Here is a 16,328-nt window from a genome sequence, read left to right on the forward strand (position 1 = left end):
GGTCCTGTCTGGTGTCAGATTTCTCGTCATTCATGCCAGCTAACTGAGAACAAGCGACGGCCTTCTCTAATCTTTCATTGAAAAAAGGCGAAAGCGAGACGAAAATACCAATAGATTGACACCGGTAAGTAATTACACGCTATAAARATAAGGAATAGCACTAAAATATTGAGCGCTATCCATGAATAATTCCGTTTTCACCATCGCTGTATGACGGCGCTCGCCTGCTGTCACAAGACAACTGTGAGGAGGGAATGTTGTAAGAATACAGAGGCAGMCCTATCTTCCAGTAAAATACCATATATTATCATCATCTGTAGTCATCTTATTTAACAGGTTCGTGTGCATGCCTACTGATATTACGGCCGCCCACGGCGGAACCTGATAGCACAGCCGAATATTTAATGAAATGGTGTCGCCTGTGACCTGTCCTATCCCTTTCTCCACTTCACAAGTTAACGTTACATTGTCACTCATCATAGATGTATGTCTATATTGAGAGTACCACAGGTTCTGTGTAACTCAAGTTATATTGTATTCCAACTGCATGGATGGTATCGCTAGAATCGTTTTAGAGTCGCTAACTAAATATTTGTTATTTTTCTGTCTCACCCTCCAGCCAAAATGATCCACAGCCTGTTCCTCGTGAACTCKTCGGGGGACATTTTCCTGGAGAAGCACTGGAAGAGCGTTGTGAGCCGCTCCGTGTGCGACTACTTTTTCGAGGCGCAAGAGCGCGCCAGCGAGCCGGAGAACGTGCCCCCAGTCATCCCAACCCCCCACCACTACCTAATCAGTGTGCTAAGGCACCGCATTTACTTTGTGGCAGTTATCCAAAGCGAGGTGCCGCCGCTCTTTGTCATTGAGTTCTTACACAGGGTGGTTGATACATTCCAGGTTTGTACTTGGACTTGGTATACTTACTTTTCGTCCATTCACTTTCACATGTTCAGGTTGTTAATCACCATGGTGCGTTCTTAAATTCACTCTGGAGTGCCAAGTGCGCTCCATGTGCTCATGGCGTTTGTAAATTCAGAGTTGTCAGATTGTCAGTTCTTAAATTCAGAGCCTTTTTCTCTCTACACTTTTTTTTCAATTTTCACCTAAAATGACATTCCCAAATCTGAATGTAGCTCAGTACCTGAAGCAAGGATATGCATATTCTTGATAACATTTGAAAGGAAACACTTGTGGAAGGAAACACTTGTGGAAATGTGAAATTAATGTAGTAGAATATAACACATTAGATCTGGTAAAAGATAATACAAACCAAAAAAAACATGTTTTCTATTTTTTTTGTTTTTGTTCAATCATCTTTGAAATGCAAGAGAAAGGCCATACATTGGGATATAATTCTAGGTGTAATTTAGATGTTGTCCACAAGATGGCAGCAGTGTGCGCGTGAAAAGTTTTGGTGGGGGGGGGGTCAAACTGTAGAACCCAGTTACTACATTTAAATATAAAAATCTATTTTATCAAGCAAAACTGTTTCATTTTATCTCTGGGACCCTCAGGATGACAAATCAGAGCAAGAATGTAAGTACATTATTTAGCTTCAGAGGTGAATGTATCAAACCAGTTGTCGTGATAAAAGTGTTTTGTTGTTGTGCACAATCCTCATTGTATTTATTTTGCTCTAATAGCTACTGTAAATTGGATACTGCAGTTAGATTAACAAGAATTTAATCATTCTGCCCATATTAAACATGTCTATGTCCTGGAATTAGCTGTTTACAACGTCATTCTAGTCACATTATCGCAAATTGAGCAACAACTGTCCCGGGTTAGGGACACCGATCCCGTAGAGGTTATTAACTGACTAAAGTTAGCTAGCTACTTCCAGACATAAATGAGAGAACACCTCACTCTGACCAATTCTCTCACCCGAGCAGAGCTGGTTAGGCTGTTTTCATGTTATCCAGAGCTTTGGTGACTAACTGTGCTGCTGGCAACAATTTAATTACGCTTTTTGCCGACGTTTACTGACACCGGCCATATATTCAACGGGTGTTGAGCGTTCGTAAATGCATCAGTTATTCTGRGCTCTGGCACACTCAAACGAGAGTCCTTTGAAATCGGGGTAGATGGCCAGAGGGAATTTACGAATGCACCCTAAGTCTACCTTGCAATGTAATCTATCTGTTTCTGTGAGTTACTGATTGTCTTATTGTTAAGRTACCAAGTGTTACTTTTTAAAATGTTGTAAGTCATTTTGTTAAATCTCTTCTCAATCTCCACTCCCTCAACTGATCCCTCCCTCCCCTGGCCTCTCACTCCCTCCCTCCCTGTTGTCAGGACTACTTTGGGGTGTGCACGGAGGCAGCGATCAAGGACAATGTGGTGGTAGTATATGAGCTACTAGAGGAGATGCTGGACAATGGTTTCCCCCTGGCCACAGAGTCCAATATCCTCAAAGAGCTCATCAAGCCGCCCACCATCCTGCGCACAGTGGTCAACACCATCACAGGTACCTGAAGATGACCAAGTTTGCCTCTGCACAGTTAATTACTATGTCATCACTTTTTCCTGACCATAACAACCTCAACACCCTAGTATTACACAACGCAACTTGACCAGGAAAATCTCGGGCCCCTAGTCATGACATATGTGTTCATCAATAGTTCTATTTATTTACAGATTATTGGCAGTGGGCGTTGGCTATGATTTGTTTTTAAACTTTGCATCTAGACCCATGTCACTGTACACAACTATRGGAATGTGTACATCCTGTTTGTGTGTCATTATATTTGACTGTTCTGTTGTTTGTAGGCAGTACCAATGTAGGGGAGCAGCTCCCTACTGGCCAGTTGTCTGTGGTGCCATGGCGACGCACTGGAGTGAAGTACACCAACAACGAGGCCTACTTTGATGTAGTGGAGGAGATTGATGCCATAATCGATAAATCAGGTAGGGTAGGCATACTGCCACATCATGCTCTCCTGTAAATCTATCCTGACCCATTAAAAATAACAAACACAGAATTTGACTTTCTGATTGAGTCYTTCTCTTTCTCCATCTCTCTCTGTTTCTCTCACACACTGTTAGGATCCACTATCACAGCAGAGATCCAAGGGGTGATTGACGCCTGTGTGAAACTGACAGGCATGCCTGACCTCACTCTCTCATTCATGGTGAGTCCTCTCTTTCTCTGTCTCTCTAGCCCAGGGGTGGGCAATCATTTTGTCTCGAGGGCCACATCGTGATTTCAAAATTCAGTATTTTTGGGGGGCCAATTTGTTTCGTCAAATGCATTACCGGCCAGAAAAATTGCAGTTATTTTAAAATATAGGTTCATTATAATTTTTGCATGCTTTCTATCTGTACTGAGCAAAAATATAGAAAATGCACCATGTAAAGTGTTGGTCCCATGTTTCATGAGCTGAAATAAAATATCCCAGAAAACTCCATACGCACAAAAAGCTTATTTCTCAAGTAAAAGGCCACTCTAAAATGTGCAGTTCTGTCACCCAACACAATGKCACAGATGTCTCAAGTTTTGAGGGAACGTGCAATTGGCATGCTGCCTGCAGGAATGACCACCAGAGCTGTTCCCAGATAATTTAATGGTCATTTCTCTACCATAAGCTGCCTCCYACATAATTTTAGAGAATTTGGCAGTACYTCCAACTGYCCTCACAACCGCAGAKCACYTGTAACCACGCCAGCCCAGGACCTCCACATCCGGCTTCTTCACCTGCGGGATTGTCTGAGACCAGCCACCCGGACAGCTGATGAAACWGAGTAGTATTTCTGTCCGTAAGATATCCCTTCTTGTGGGGAAAAGCTCATTCTGATTAGCTGGGCCTGGCTCCCAAGTGGGTGGGCCTATGCCCTCCCAGTCCTACCCATGGCAGCGCCCCTGCCCAGTCATGTGAAGGCACTGTATCCATAGATGAGGGCCTAATGAATTGATTTCAGTTGACTGATTTCCTTATATGAACTGTAACTCAGTAAAATCGTTGAAATTGTTGCGTTTTTGTTCAGTATAATTTAAGACYTTCAAGAGTAAAAAAAWTTACCACAAATAATATTTAKATTTGTCTCTACACGCCATAATTTTGTATTTCAGATCAAATGATTTATGAGGCGACAGTACAGAATGTCACCTTTTTTTGTAGGGCTATTTTCATACCTGTTTTACCATTTTAGAAATGAATGGACTTTGTATCTAGTCCCCATTTGAAGATGTCATCAGTATTTGGACAAATTCACTTATTTTTTAGGATGTGTTGTGCCCAAWAGAAATGATATATTGTCATTTTGTAGTCACTTTTATTGTAAATACGAATAGAATATCTTGGGCCTCCTGAGTGGAGCAGTGGTCTATTGGTGAGGAGTCACTGCAGACCCYGGTTCGATCCCGGGCTATGTCGAGGCCYGCCACGACCAGGAGACCCATGATGGGGCGCACAATTGGCCCAGCATCGGCCGGGTTAGGGGAGGATTTGGCGCATGCACGCTGACACGGTTGCCAGTTGTACTGTGTTTTCTCTGACACATTGGTGCGGCTGGCTTCTGGGTTAAGCGAGCAGTGTTTCAAGAAGCAGTGCGGCTTGGCAGGGTCGTGTTTTGGAGGACGCATGGCTCTCGATCTTCGCCTCTCCTTAGTCCGTACGGGAGTTGCAGCGATGGGACAAGACTGTAACTACCAATTTGGATGTCATATAAAACTAAAAAAATACAAATTTGATTAGAATATATTTCTGGACACTTTACATTATGCTACCATGATTACGGATAATTCTGAATGAATCATGTTTAATGATCAGTGGAAAGTACAGATGCACAAATATACTACATGACAAAATGCTTGCTGAACATCTCATTCTAAAATAATGGACATTAATATGGAGTTGCCGCCCCCCCCTTTTGCTGCTATGGGGAGACCTACTCATTCAAGGGTTTTTCTTTATTTTGACTATTTTCTACATTGTATAATAATAGTGAAGACATCAAAACTATGAAATAACACATGGAATAATGTAGTAACCAAAAAAGTGTTAAACAAATCAAAATAGATTTGAGATTCTTCYAAGTCGCCACCCTTTGCCTTGATGACAGCTTTGCACACTCTTGGCATTCTCAACCAGCTTCATGAGAAATGCTTTTCCAACAGTCTTGAAGGAGTTCCCACATATGCTGAGCAATGAGTAGGTGTGTCCAAACTTTTGACTGGTACTATATATATATTTATTTGAATTTTTTTATTATACTTTTTTTTTACTCAAACCTCCCGCTGYACAGATTGAATGGGCTGGTGAGCCGGATCCGCTCTAGCCAATCGTTTATCTCCAATCCTGTCCCCTGCAAATAGCCGATCACTCTCTGCCTCTCCGTATGACATACTGAAGTTAACGGTGTCAAAATGGTCCTATCTGATTCTGTCACTCCCACTCTATTTCTCTCTGTCTTGATACCCCTGTTTGATCCTGTCACAGAACCCTCGTCTGCTGGATGATGTGAGCTTCCACCCGTGTGTGAGGTTCAAGCGCTGGGAAGCGGAGAGGATCCTCTCCTTCATCCCCCCAGATGGAAACTTCCGGCTMCTCTCCTACCACGTCAGCTCCCAGAAGTCAGTAGCTCTGTTCTCCTCTAGTCTTCTGCTCTGTTTTCTCAGGCTTTACAGTATTATACCACATACAGTGCCTTGAAAAAGTATTTGTCCGGTTTCTGATTTTCTCTATTTATGCATATCTTTTTTATACTGGATGTTATCAGATCTTCAACCAAAACCTAATATTAGTTAAATGGAACCTAAGTTTACAAATAACAAAACAAAGATACTTATTTAATTAACAAAGTTATGCAAAATCCAATTCCCTTGTGTGAAAAAGTAATTGTGCCTTACACTCAATAACTGGTTGTGCCACCTTTTTAGCTGCAATGACTGCAACCAAATGCCTCCTGTAGTAGTTGATCAGTCTCACATTGCTGTGGAGGACTTTTGGCCCACTCTTGTCGCTGAGTTAACTTCTTTAACTCATTGACATTTGTGGGTTTTCAAGCATGAACTGCTCGTTTCAAGTCCTGCCACATCATCTCAATTGGATTATGTCTGGACTTTGACTAGGCCATTCCAAAACTTCAAATTTGTTGCTTCTGAACCATTTTCATGTTGACTTGATTGTGTGTCTTGGATCATTGTCTTGCTGCATGACCCAGTTGTTCTTCCACACCGATCTCAACAAACCATTTCTGTATGGACCTCGCTTCCTGCACTTGGGCAAGTCATGCTGTTGCAACAAAGTTGGAGGCACAATATCGTCTAGAATGTCATTGTATGCAGTAGCGCTAAGATTTCACTTCACTGGAACTAAGGGGCCTAACCCGAACCATGAAAAACGGCCCCAGACCATTATTCCTCCTCCACCAAACTTTTGTTGGCACTATGCATTCGAACAGGTAGCGTTCTCCTGGCATCCGCCAAACCCAGATTCGTCCATCGGACTGCCAGATGGTGAAGCGTTTCCACTGCTCCAGAGTCCAATAGCGGCGAGCTTTACACCACTCCAACCAACGCTTGGCATTGCGCATGGTGATCTTATGCTTATGTGCGGCTGCACGGCCATGGAAACCCGTTTCATGAAGCTCCTGATGAACAGTTATTGTGCTGATGTTGCTTCCAGAGGCAATTTGGATCTCGGTAGTGAGTGTTGCAACTGAGGATAGATGATTTTTATGCGTTTCAGTACTCGGTGGTCTCATTCTGTGAGGTTGTGTGCCCTACCACTTCGCGGCTGAGCCGTTGTTGCTCCTAGACGTTTCCGCTACACAATAACAGCACTTACAGTTGACCAGGGCAGCTCTAGCAGGGCAGAAATTTGTCAAACTGACTTGTTGGAAAGTTGGCATCCTATGATGGTGCCACATTGAAAGTTTCTGAGCTCTTCAGTACGGGCCATTCTACTGCCAATGTTTGTCAATGGAGGTTGCATTGCTGTGTYCTCAATTTTATACACCTGTCAGCATCTGGTGTGGCTGAAATAGCCAAATCCACTKATTTGAAGGGGTGTCCACATACTCTTGGCCAWGTCGTGCATGTGCTTAAGGCATAACACACACGTCTGCTTGCTTCCCAGTTTCTGAATGTTTACTTTTTCTTGTCATTGTCTTAATTTTAGTCTCCACCCATTAAGGTCAGCAAGGTATTTCAAAGTAAATTGACATTGTAGTTGTGWCTCGACCCAAAACTAGAGTTGTTTTAAAGTGTTAGCTAGATGAAGACCTGTGTTTGGTTGAATGTTTAAATTAATTATTAAATGGATGTTTTTATTCTRAAAACATCCATTTGACAAAGCATTAGATTTAAGTAGTATAGTTTTAGGAATGTAGTGCAGTACTGTACGTGTCTTGGTATAGATTGGATCATTATCCCTTCTGGTTTTGCTCGGGAAAACCCAGGCACAATATTTGGCACCAACGCCAGTATGACCCTGACATTTTACATTTGTATTCCCACATTTTTAGTAAGAAGTTRCACATTTTTAAAAGTTGTAATAACAAACTGACATCCAAGCAGCAAATGATTCACTTGTTATTTGTTATTTAGTACTAGTCACTCGCACACTTTGTGTTCAGTGTGCTCTGCCATGTTTTTGTCTCGGTGTCTGTCCTACCTGTGTCCTTCTGACATTCTGTGTCTGCCCCTRAGTCTGGTGGCCATCCCGGTGTACGTKAAGCACAACATCACGTTCAGGGAGGGTAGTTCTCAGGGCCACTTTGAGCTGACCCTGGGCCCCAAGCAGACCATGGGGAAGGGAGTAGAGGCTGTTCTGGTCAGCAGCCAGCTGCCCCGCGGAGTTCTCAACACCAACCTCAACCCCACCCAGGGGACATACACCTTCGACCCTGTCACTAAGGTAAGGCGGTGGGGAAGGGAGTGCATGTATGCGTGCGTGTGTGCAGATATGGATTTACCCGACCAGTTGGTGGTGTATGCTGTAAACTTACATAAGGGTATGTAGTCATACATCCCATGGAATGGTTGATTTCTCCCCCCACCCACCTCTGTGTATTCATAATTATACCCTTCTCCCTATGTGTGGTAATAACAGTGTGAGGATACTGTGTTGTCCCTATGCAGCTCCTGTCGTGGGACGTGGGTAAGATCAACCCTCAGAAGCTGCCTAGTCTAAAGGGCTCTATGAGCCTGCAGGCAGGGGCCTCCAAGCCAGACGAGAACCCCACTATCAACATCCAGTTCAAGATCCAACAGTCGGCCCTCTCTGGTAAAACACACACACACAGGTAGCTTCGAGGTTAGAGTGTTGGGCCAGTAACCGAAAGGTCGCTGGTTCGAATACTGGAGCTGACAAGGTAAAAAATTATTTGCTGTGCCCTAGAGCAAGGCACTTAATCCTAATTGCTCCAGGGGGGCTGTACAATGGTGACCCTGGCCGTGACCCCGCTCCCCGCAGGCGTCTCAGTGGAAGTTGGTATATGCAACAAAAAAATATACATTACACAATTGTGTTTAACAGACGAATACAAGCAGTCCCCCAAATGATTAGTATTATACACACACCTTTATCATAATCGGTTATTACACTCTAGAGTAGAAGTTGCCACTTAGCAGCTGATTTAGTATCAGTTTACTTGACCCATAATCATTTCAGGGAGTAAATAAATATTTAACCCTAGACCAGATCTTATTAATCTACTAACTCCATATTACAAAGCATGCTCAGCAGACAATCACATGACATCCACACAGCTCATTCACAGTGACACCTTTTCCCATTAGATGGAAACAAGATACTCAATCTCTATTTAATCTATCTGATCCTCAGAGAGGTTTGTATCTGTTTCCAAAAGGGGTTTACATGTATCTTATGACCCTTGCAGTGACCAAATCAACGTTTTATGTGACTTTCTGTAGAAATACATTTTGAATAGCAATGTGACACCTTTTCTCCTTTTTTTWATTTCCTTGTTCTTCTCTAGGACTGAAGGTGAATCGGTTGGATATGTACGGGGAGAAGTACAAACCATTCAAAGGCATCAAGTACATGACCAAAGCTGGCAAATTCCAGGTCCGGACATAGAGGCTTGGCTCGCCACTCTCTGGCCTCTGCACCACTACTGTACAACAGATAGGAGGTGGTTTCAGAATGGGGGGGTATGATACATTCCCTGTGTAAATGCATTTCAGGATTTGTCCTCACAAACTAGGGGCTCTGCTGTCTTAACTGAACTACTACAGAATGTGTGACACGACACACGAAATCCTGTTTTTAATGGAGTTGTTTGCACAGTCAAATGTGTTAGTTGAGAGGTTACCAGTCTCAACGTAGCTACGGCTTTTGTAGCAGGCCTAAAATGGTTGTCTCTGTTGTGTCATTTCTGGTTCTCTCTCCAAGCTCTTTGCTATCCTTTCAGTTCGTCTTGTGAGTGAGAATGGCAGGCAAAATGGTTTATGTGCTTCCCTCAGATGTGTAACTACTGTCTACTGCTAGTACCCCTTTTCTCGTGCTTCAATCCATTCCTTATAATCAACATTGCCCAGAGTTTTTTTCTTGTCAGGTCACATGGCCCGGAAACACTCCTGGTGCTACTTCTATTACATTCCTATGTTATTCCTCGGTCCCCTTGGTATTTRCTACCCTCACTTATTCCAAAACTCCCCATTTCCGGAATTTTTCTTCTCAGTCCCCTGAACCATATTTATGTATTTGCCTGTCTGTCATCAACACTGAAGTCAACACATTAGAGTTTGAGAATGTGACATGAAATCCCTTCCTCTGAATTATGCACAACCATATTCATTGTTCTATCATCAGTTAACACTGTATGTATAACTATGTCCTTCCATATCAAATCTAACGGTTGTATTATGCGGGTGATATGTTACTGCTTTTCTCTCCTTTATATCATGTAAGGTGTCARGTTGAGCACTTTGCTGTGGTCTACCTGAAGTTTTGTCCACCTTAATCCCTCTTGATTACCTTTTTTAATTCTTATTTATTGACCAATGATTGATCAGGGACTGAATCCTGATCCAAGCACAATCCTATACTGTATAGCCCTATTATATAATACAGCACAGATTTATCTTTATTACTCTATAGTGAATTCTCTTTGTAGGTATGTTCTCTATACTGACTGACATACTACAGTTTGATGATAACGATGGGTTTCCCTATCAAGAATGTTAAAGGTTTGTGTTTACAGCTTTTGTTTGTGTGTCTGTCAAATTAATTCAAGTTGAGTTTTACAATGGTATGATATTAAAGATTTCAGAATTGATATGATATACCCTGAATTATCGGGTTAATTTTGGTCCTCTCAGTTAGTGGATACTTTGAAACTACTACAATGTAGTCGGTGTAGATCTGGCTGTTACCAACTTAAAGATCCACATGTTTCTACATGTCTGTAACTTCAAACACATTTCTGTCATGATATCTTGAGTATTATGAGGCCATTAATGAAGATGCATGGGAGGTTTTAATGTTTTTGGTTTGATGAACTAAATGGTAAACAAATGTTGTGGATTGTGCTTCTTTTCTACCCCACATCATGGGTAGGCTACAATGAACATTTTTCTCAAATTATTCGATCTTTGAATTCCACAGATATTCCAAACTTAACAGTTCGACAAATAGCCCACACCAGTTACTATTATGTGGAAAATGACATCAATGCAAATACCAATTTTCATAATTTTGATTAGGAGGACATAGTCCATCTCATATTTGTTTTCTTACCGTCTAAAAAATAATCCCATGATTTGACTAATGTCATTTCATGTTTTAATTTTATTGAGGGTTTGTGTGTAAAACGTAAAAATGTGTACTGTCTGAGATGAGAATGACGTCATGGGGAGAAGCGTTAACTCTGTTGTTCCACTGTGTGTATCGAACTCCACTCCGTAATTTGCTGATCACTTTAACCGCTCCACAACGTTTTCTGCTATTATTTTCTTCGTCTTTTAACTCTAACCAGACCTCGGACCTTCAACGAGTCACTAAGTGAAAAACTGTGTAAAAGAATCGCGCATTTTCTCAAAGTTTATTGGCTACGTTTTGTTTTTATTCTGGGAGTTGAGTTGCTTTTTATGTTACTGTTCCACTGCAATTTCTTGCATTATTTTTCTCATTATTATAATTCACATTCGAACAACTTTTCAATAATAATATCTAGACTTTTGCTTTGCCTTTGAAGGGGGAGTTTATGCTGTTTTATTTTTATAAACTTTATCTAAGGTTAAAAAAAATCGAGGGATATTTAAAGACCCACCCGTCAAACGTGGTATGTATCCTATCTCTTGAGATATTTCTCTATTTCCTTTCTATGGCCATCAGCCTTTCCAAATAGCCTAACAGCTTGTTGTCGAAATAAATCTGGATGTGTATTCCACCAAATGAAAGTGAGTAGTATCTCATCAGTAAAGCAATTAGTCAAATACACATTGGGCCCACTGATAAACTCCAGTATTGAATGTGTGTGACTTCACACATGCCTTAACAGATGTATGTATCTGTTTGACAGATAATGAGGTTTATGTAAATGTGATCATACCATCTAATTGTGTATTGTTTTATCTGATGTTTTTCTCACTTTTTATCCTTTGATCATTGTTCGTGTCTATTTGCTCCCCGGGGTGGTGTTTTAAAAGTCTGTATTTGATGTTTTTCCCCCTCCAACCCCTTTAACTGACACTTCAATAAACGATTGAAAAAGTGTTTAATACACGAGTTAAAACATTGTTGGTTATAATAATGGAACTGTGTAACAGTCTTGTACAGCGCTGGCGTTTGCCTCCAGTTAAAGCACCCGGTATAAATTGCTGAATAAGCCATGTGCTTATTTTGGAAGTAGGGTACTGGAGCGCGTGTTGCATTGTGGCAACGTGCCATTGCATCTGATTCTGCACAAGACTTTCACAGGAAAGTAGCCTAATTAATACCCGTTGCCAAATACTATCTAATTGTGTGGCTAGGCCTATATTAGCGAGCATGTCAGCTGGCATTGGATAGCCTATATTTAGGATTTTTCATAACGATTTTTCCATTCCAGCATAATTATTTTTTGTTGCATATTGGTTTTTACACACAACCAAACAATACAAAAATAATATTTCACAATTCACCCTGTATTTACGCTCAGTATGCATGGTTACACCTGTCTATAGGCACTTAATTGGGCATCTATATATTTGCGTTGATGATGCATAGGCTTCCTAAAAAGGTTGTAGATTTTTTTGGACAACAATAGGGGTTGAAATAGCCTAGGCTTGGATGTAGAAGATTGACACCCAATATGCAGATGTTTAGGTCTCTATCGTGCCGAATGAATGAAGTCAAACTTCATGCGATTGGTTTGCATCAGAGAGCTTGGGACGATAAGGTTAATTTTGCAAAACGATGATTCTGATATAATTGGCTTTACATTACCGAACCCTCATTAGTTTGAATGGTATCAGCAATTTTTTATCTTGTATTCTTTTGAACTTAACAACATGAATTGGGTTATTTAAAGTACTATATAGGTAGAGAACATTGAATAAAACAAGGCTATGCCAATAACACTTTTTTAAATAAAAATGCAGATAGAACCTTAGTCCCAAATTCTCGTAATGGCACACTGCTCCGTCGGGAATAGTGGTTGTGACTAATGTTGCAATAATAACGACTTTGAAACAATGTTTGGGACGACTGAAAATATTGATATACTAAAGTAAGAAAGTAACTAGTGGGTTCCCTATCGCGAAAATAAAGACTTCACCTCATCTGCGGATTTGCACAACTGAAAAGCATCTTCTTCATGTCATTCGAATTCCAGACACGTTGACAATATTAGTGGGCCTAATAATACGTCGTCAAAGCACATTAAATTAGAAAAGCTAATGATACATTTCTGAGTGTATCCTATCTTTGTATATGCAAAATATGAAACAAAATGCTACCGCAGTGATTCAACATGAGCGTGAGTCAACGTCGGCGTAGGCCTGCTGCCGTGGAGAAACAATTTGGCTACACCGGGTTTATCGACACAGTTAAAACATTTCAGTTTAATGAGTCTGACTGCGGAACAAAGAGCTCCGTTGCGGGCATCAACGAAACTCCCTTTCTCATTCATATAGGACAAACAAAGCCCCCTCCTCGTGGGGATGGATCGCCATTATAGAACTCGGCATCTTTTCTCAATTTGCATGTAGGCCCATATCGACCTATGTGCATTTCATCTGCCTGTGTAAGACTCCCAGACAATATTAAAATAGACTGGCATCCCCAGACCCAGCCATTTCTAATGACAGGTCTAGACTACTAATACCTATCCTGATGTGAGATTTATGTATTTCCCTGTAAAGCAGTAATTTATTTGATACATTTGTGTGGGGGGGAAATGACAGGTGAATTTGTATTCTCATATTTGCTCTGTTTATTGGCCTACATGGAACACACATATTGCTATTGTCCATTGTAAATAACTGTTCTCTCTTCCATATTTCTCTCCATGCTGTCTATTCCCACTTTCAGATAGCAACCAGGTAGGCTACTGCTGGATTGGCAAGACCAGACCATGTCTCCTCTCACACCTCCTCCCCTGCTGTGGTTATGGCTGACCCCTATCTGTCCCTCTGGGTAGCTGGGAAAGATGCCCTATCCCCAACGACCAATCTCATCCAGCAGGCCAACCAGGAGACTGAGAGGACAGGATGGACTAGACTAGCATCTAGAAGTTGCGTACGTCTCAGCCCTTCTCAGCTCTTACAACAACTACCTTCCAAACTCTAGAACTCTCCCATTAGACTACACTACTCTGTGTTGCTGCTGTTCTGTTTTTATCCCTCACATTGCTACCAGGACTGTGCAGCTAGGCTTTAGGCTGGACTGTCTGTTAGAATGCACAGGTCCAAGGGAGGGCCTGGCCCCCCACCCTTCCAGGACATCTATGAATTCTCCACGGACGGTGACGAGACCGGGACCCAGATATTTCTGCGGGGCCCGAGGATAGCCATGGAGGGCCCAGGGGTGCCCCTGTCCCCTCACTCCGAATATATCCAGACTGAGCACCAGCAAGGCGGTCTCTTCTCTCTCGGGCCCCCCGCCCATGGAGTGCCCCACGCTGCCCCCCAGGGTAAGAAGAGGAGGCGGTGCGGCGTGTGTGCACCCTGTATACAGAAGGAGAATTGTGGCACCTGCAGCAACTGTATGAACCGTAAGATTGGGAAGCAGATATGTAAGCTGCGTAAATGTGACCAGCTGAAGAAGAAGGGACAGAAGGACTGTGAGGTGAGTGGAAATGACTGACCGAACTTCTAACTAACGCACATTTTCATGATATAGTCCCAGTGGCTATTTCTCCTAGTTCAGTGTGAAACTGTTTAGAGCTGATTGAGGGAAATTGAAGTTGAAAATGTTTACTAGAAAATGTCTCTATATGGCCCTAAAATGTAAATGTCATGACCCATATAAGTTTAACAGTTAAACATGAAAGGGTTTATAGGTTTAGTTTTGTATACAGATAACGACCATATGTGTACATACCACAACAGAGGAGGATTGTATATGGGTTCGATAACTGATGAATCACATTAATTTAAAAACAGCTAACTTCTAAAGTGCATGCAGCTGGTTTTCTTAGAAGGTTTTCATCAGACCACCTAAGTCAATGCAAGCTGACGTTAAAGCCCCTGTCTGCATCCCCTTGAACATCCTTTAGTTGTCAAATCTGGACATGCATCACCCCAAGGCCTGGTTAAATGAACAGTCCACCCAAATTACACATACAGTATACCTAATCTTGCCTATACCTTAAAGTTTACCTAGGAACAGCTTACCATTGTCATTGTTTTGTGCAAAACAATGGTGGAGATAGGGACCCCTGAAGGCGTTCGCATGCTTCCCATCCGGAACAGTTTGGAACAGTTTGCATGTATTAACAGTTTGTGATGTTTTTGTTTGTTTTGGTCTTTGGCAAGGGTTTAATCGGCTGTTCGTGCACACAAAAATTGTTCTCGTGGCAAGCCGAAGTTGGGAACCGAAGCGTACGCCCCTTCATCGGTCATTGGTCAACAGTAGGGATTCTTCAATTAAGTGTTTGTTGTCATTCAACGATAGCCGACTCGTTCTCATGCACATTTTTTAACTTAAGAAGTACTGTACCAAACATATTAGTTAGATGTAAAATTGCGCGACTAAGATCAACAAAAACATCAAAATGAATGACAGATTTCTTGAGTTATCTTCGATTAATTCGGACTATTTTGGCTACGGCGTCTCAAGATGGACAAACAGTACTATTGCTGCTTTTTTCTCGTTTTTCAAGCATAGGTCTTTTAAGGGAGTATGGGAGCACACTCGTTTGGTTCGCCTAGCTGATTACGGCTAAGCACCAGCCGAACCGAAGCATGCGGAAGCCTTTAGTGTGCTCCAAATAGCATGTCTGAATGGACTCAGACTAAGTTGTTGAGCAACTAGAAGACCAGTCCTTGTCCCAAACAGACATTGTAAATCAGTTGGAGGAATTATTACTCAGCAGATTTCCAGCCTGTTTAAAAGTAATGGAAACAGGTGAGATATCCACTGAAGTGTGGGTATGTGTTCATGTGCGCAATGTGCATGTGTGGGTATAAAAAACTTGATATACATGTATTACAGAAGATTTGACTTCTAGAAAGCTTAATACATTCTATTTTGGTTTGACTGAGGTTTTATGCCAACGCCAGAACTGTCTCCATTAGCTCTATTTGTGGAATAATTGAGATGAGGGTCGTGTTTGGTTTCTCCTTCCAGTCAACAAACAGCAGCCGTGTAGAATTCCTTCCAGCGCCCTCTGCGTTTTCTCCCCTGACCCCTGAGGCCCTGCACTGACACTCAGGGTGGGGGTTGACCTTAGGGCCGAGGAGGGGAGGGAGGGTGGGGGTTGACCTAAGGTCCAGGGCCACGGAGGGAGGTGGGGAGGCAGGGAGACGGGGACAGTGTGTGCGGTGCGTACACAGGATGGGGCTGAAAGGCAGGAGGACAGGAAGAATGTAAATAAATAGTCAGCAGTGAGGAGGAAGGGAGGAGGGCTCAGGAACAGCTCTGAACTGGCTAGAGAAGGCCTTTTTCCCTCTGTGTGTGTGTTTTAGGATGGGAGGGTGACTCTGTAGACAGGGACATGGATGACAGTTAGGACATGGTGGCCTGTAGCCTTGGGGACAGAGGGAAAGGTCTGAGGAGGGGGGAACAGGTTCAGTCAATTACAGGAAATCTTGTCTTCCTTCCTGGACTGCTCTCCCCTGCTCTGTCACTCTGTCCGCTTTGTTTTCAGACACTCACTGTCCTAATCTGTGATTGGTTACCTAGACCTCACACGTGGTGATAGTTGAAGATGAGGTT

At 42.3% G+C, this 16,328-nt stretch overlaps 2 protein-coding genes across 3 annotated transcripts in view; both read left to right on the forward strand.

Annotated features, from left to right (window-relative positions):
* Positions 1 to 10,485, forward strand: LOC111974814 (AP-3 complex subunit mu-2). The gene is made up of 9 exons (XM_024002825.2): positions 1 to 124; positions 620 to 897; positions 2,296 to 2,467; positions 2,770 to 2,907; positions 3,046 to 3,131; positions 5,439 to 5,572; positions 7,652 to 7,859; positions 8,084 to 8,228; positions 8,944 to 10,485. The coding sequence occupies exons 2-9, from the start codon at positions 625 to 627 to the stop codon at positions 9,042 to 9,044; spliced, it is 1,257 nt and encodes a 418-aa protein (XP_023858593.1). The 5' UTR covers positions 1 to 124; positions 620 to 624; the 3' UTR covers positions 9,045 to 10,485.
* A 356-nt stretch (positions 10,486 to 10,841) lies between these two features.
* Positions 10,842 to 16,328, forward strand: part of LOC111974813 (methylcytosine dioxygenase TET3-like) — a 61,711-nt gene continuing 56,224 nt past the window's right edge. For both annotated transcript variants that reach the window (XM_024002821.2, XM_024002822.2), the window contains exons 1-2: positions 10,842 to 11,250; positions 13,482 to 14,237. In XM_024002821.2, coding sequence (XP_023858589.1) covers positions 13,848 to 14,237 — 390 coding nt within the window. In that variant the 5' untranslated portion in view covers positions 10,842 to 11,250; positions 13,482 to 13,847. The remainder of the gene's footprint in view (positions 11,251 to 13,481; positions 14,238 to 16,328) is intronic.

The sequence above is a fragment of the Salvelinus sp. IW2-2015 genome, linkage group LG15 (assembly GCF_002910315.2).
Source record: "Salvelinus sp. IW2-2015 linkage group LG15, ASM291031v2, whole genome shotgun sequence".
NCBI classification, from domain to species: domain Eukaryota; kingdom Metazoa; phylum Chordata; class Actinopteri; order Salmoniformes; family Salmonidae; genus Salvelinus; species Salvelinus sp. IW2-2015.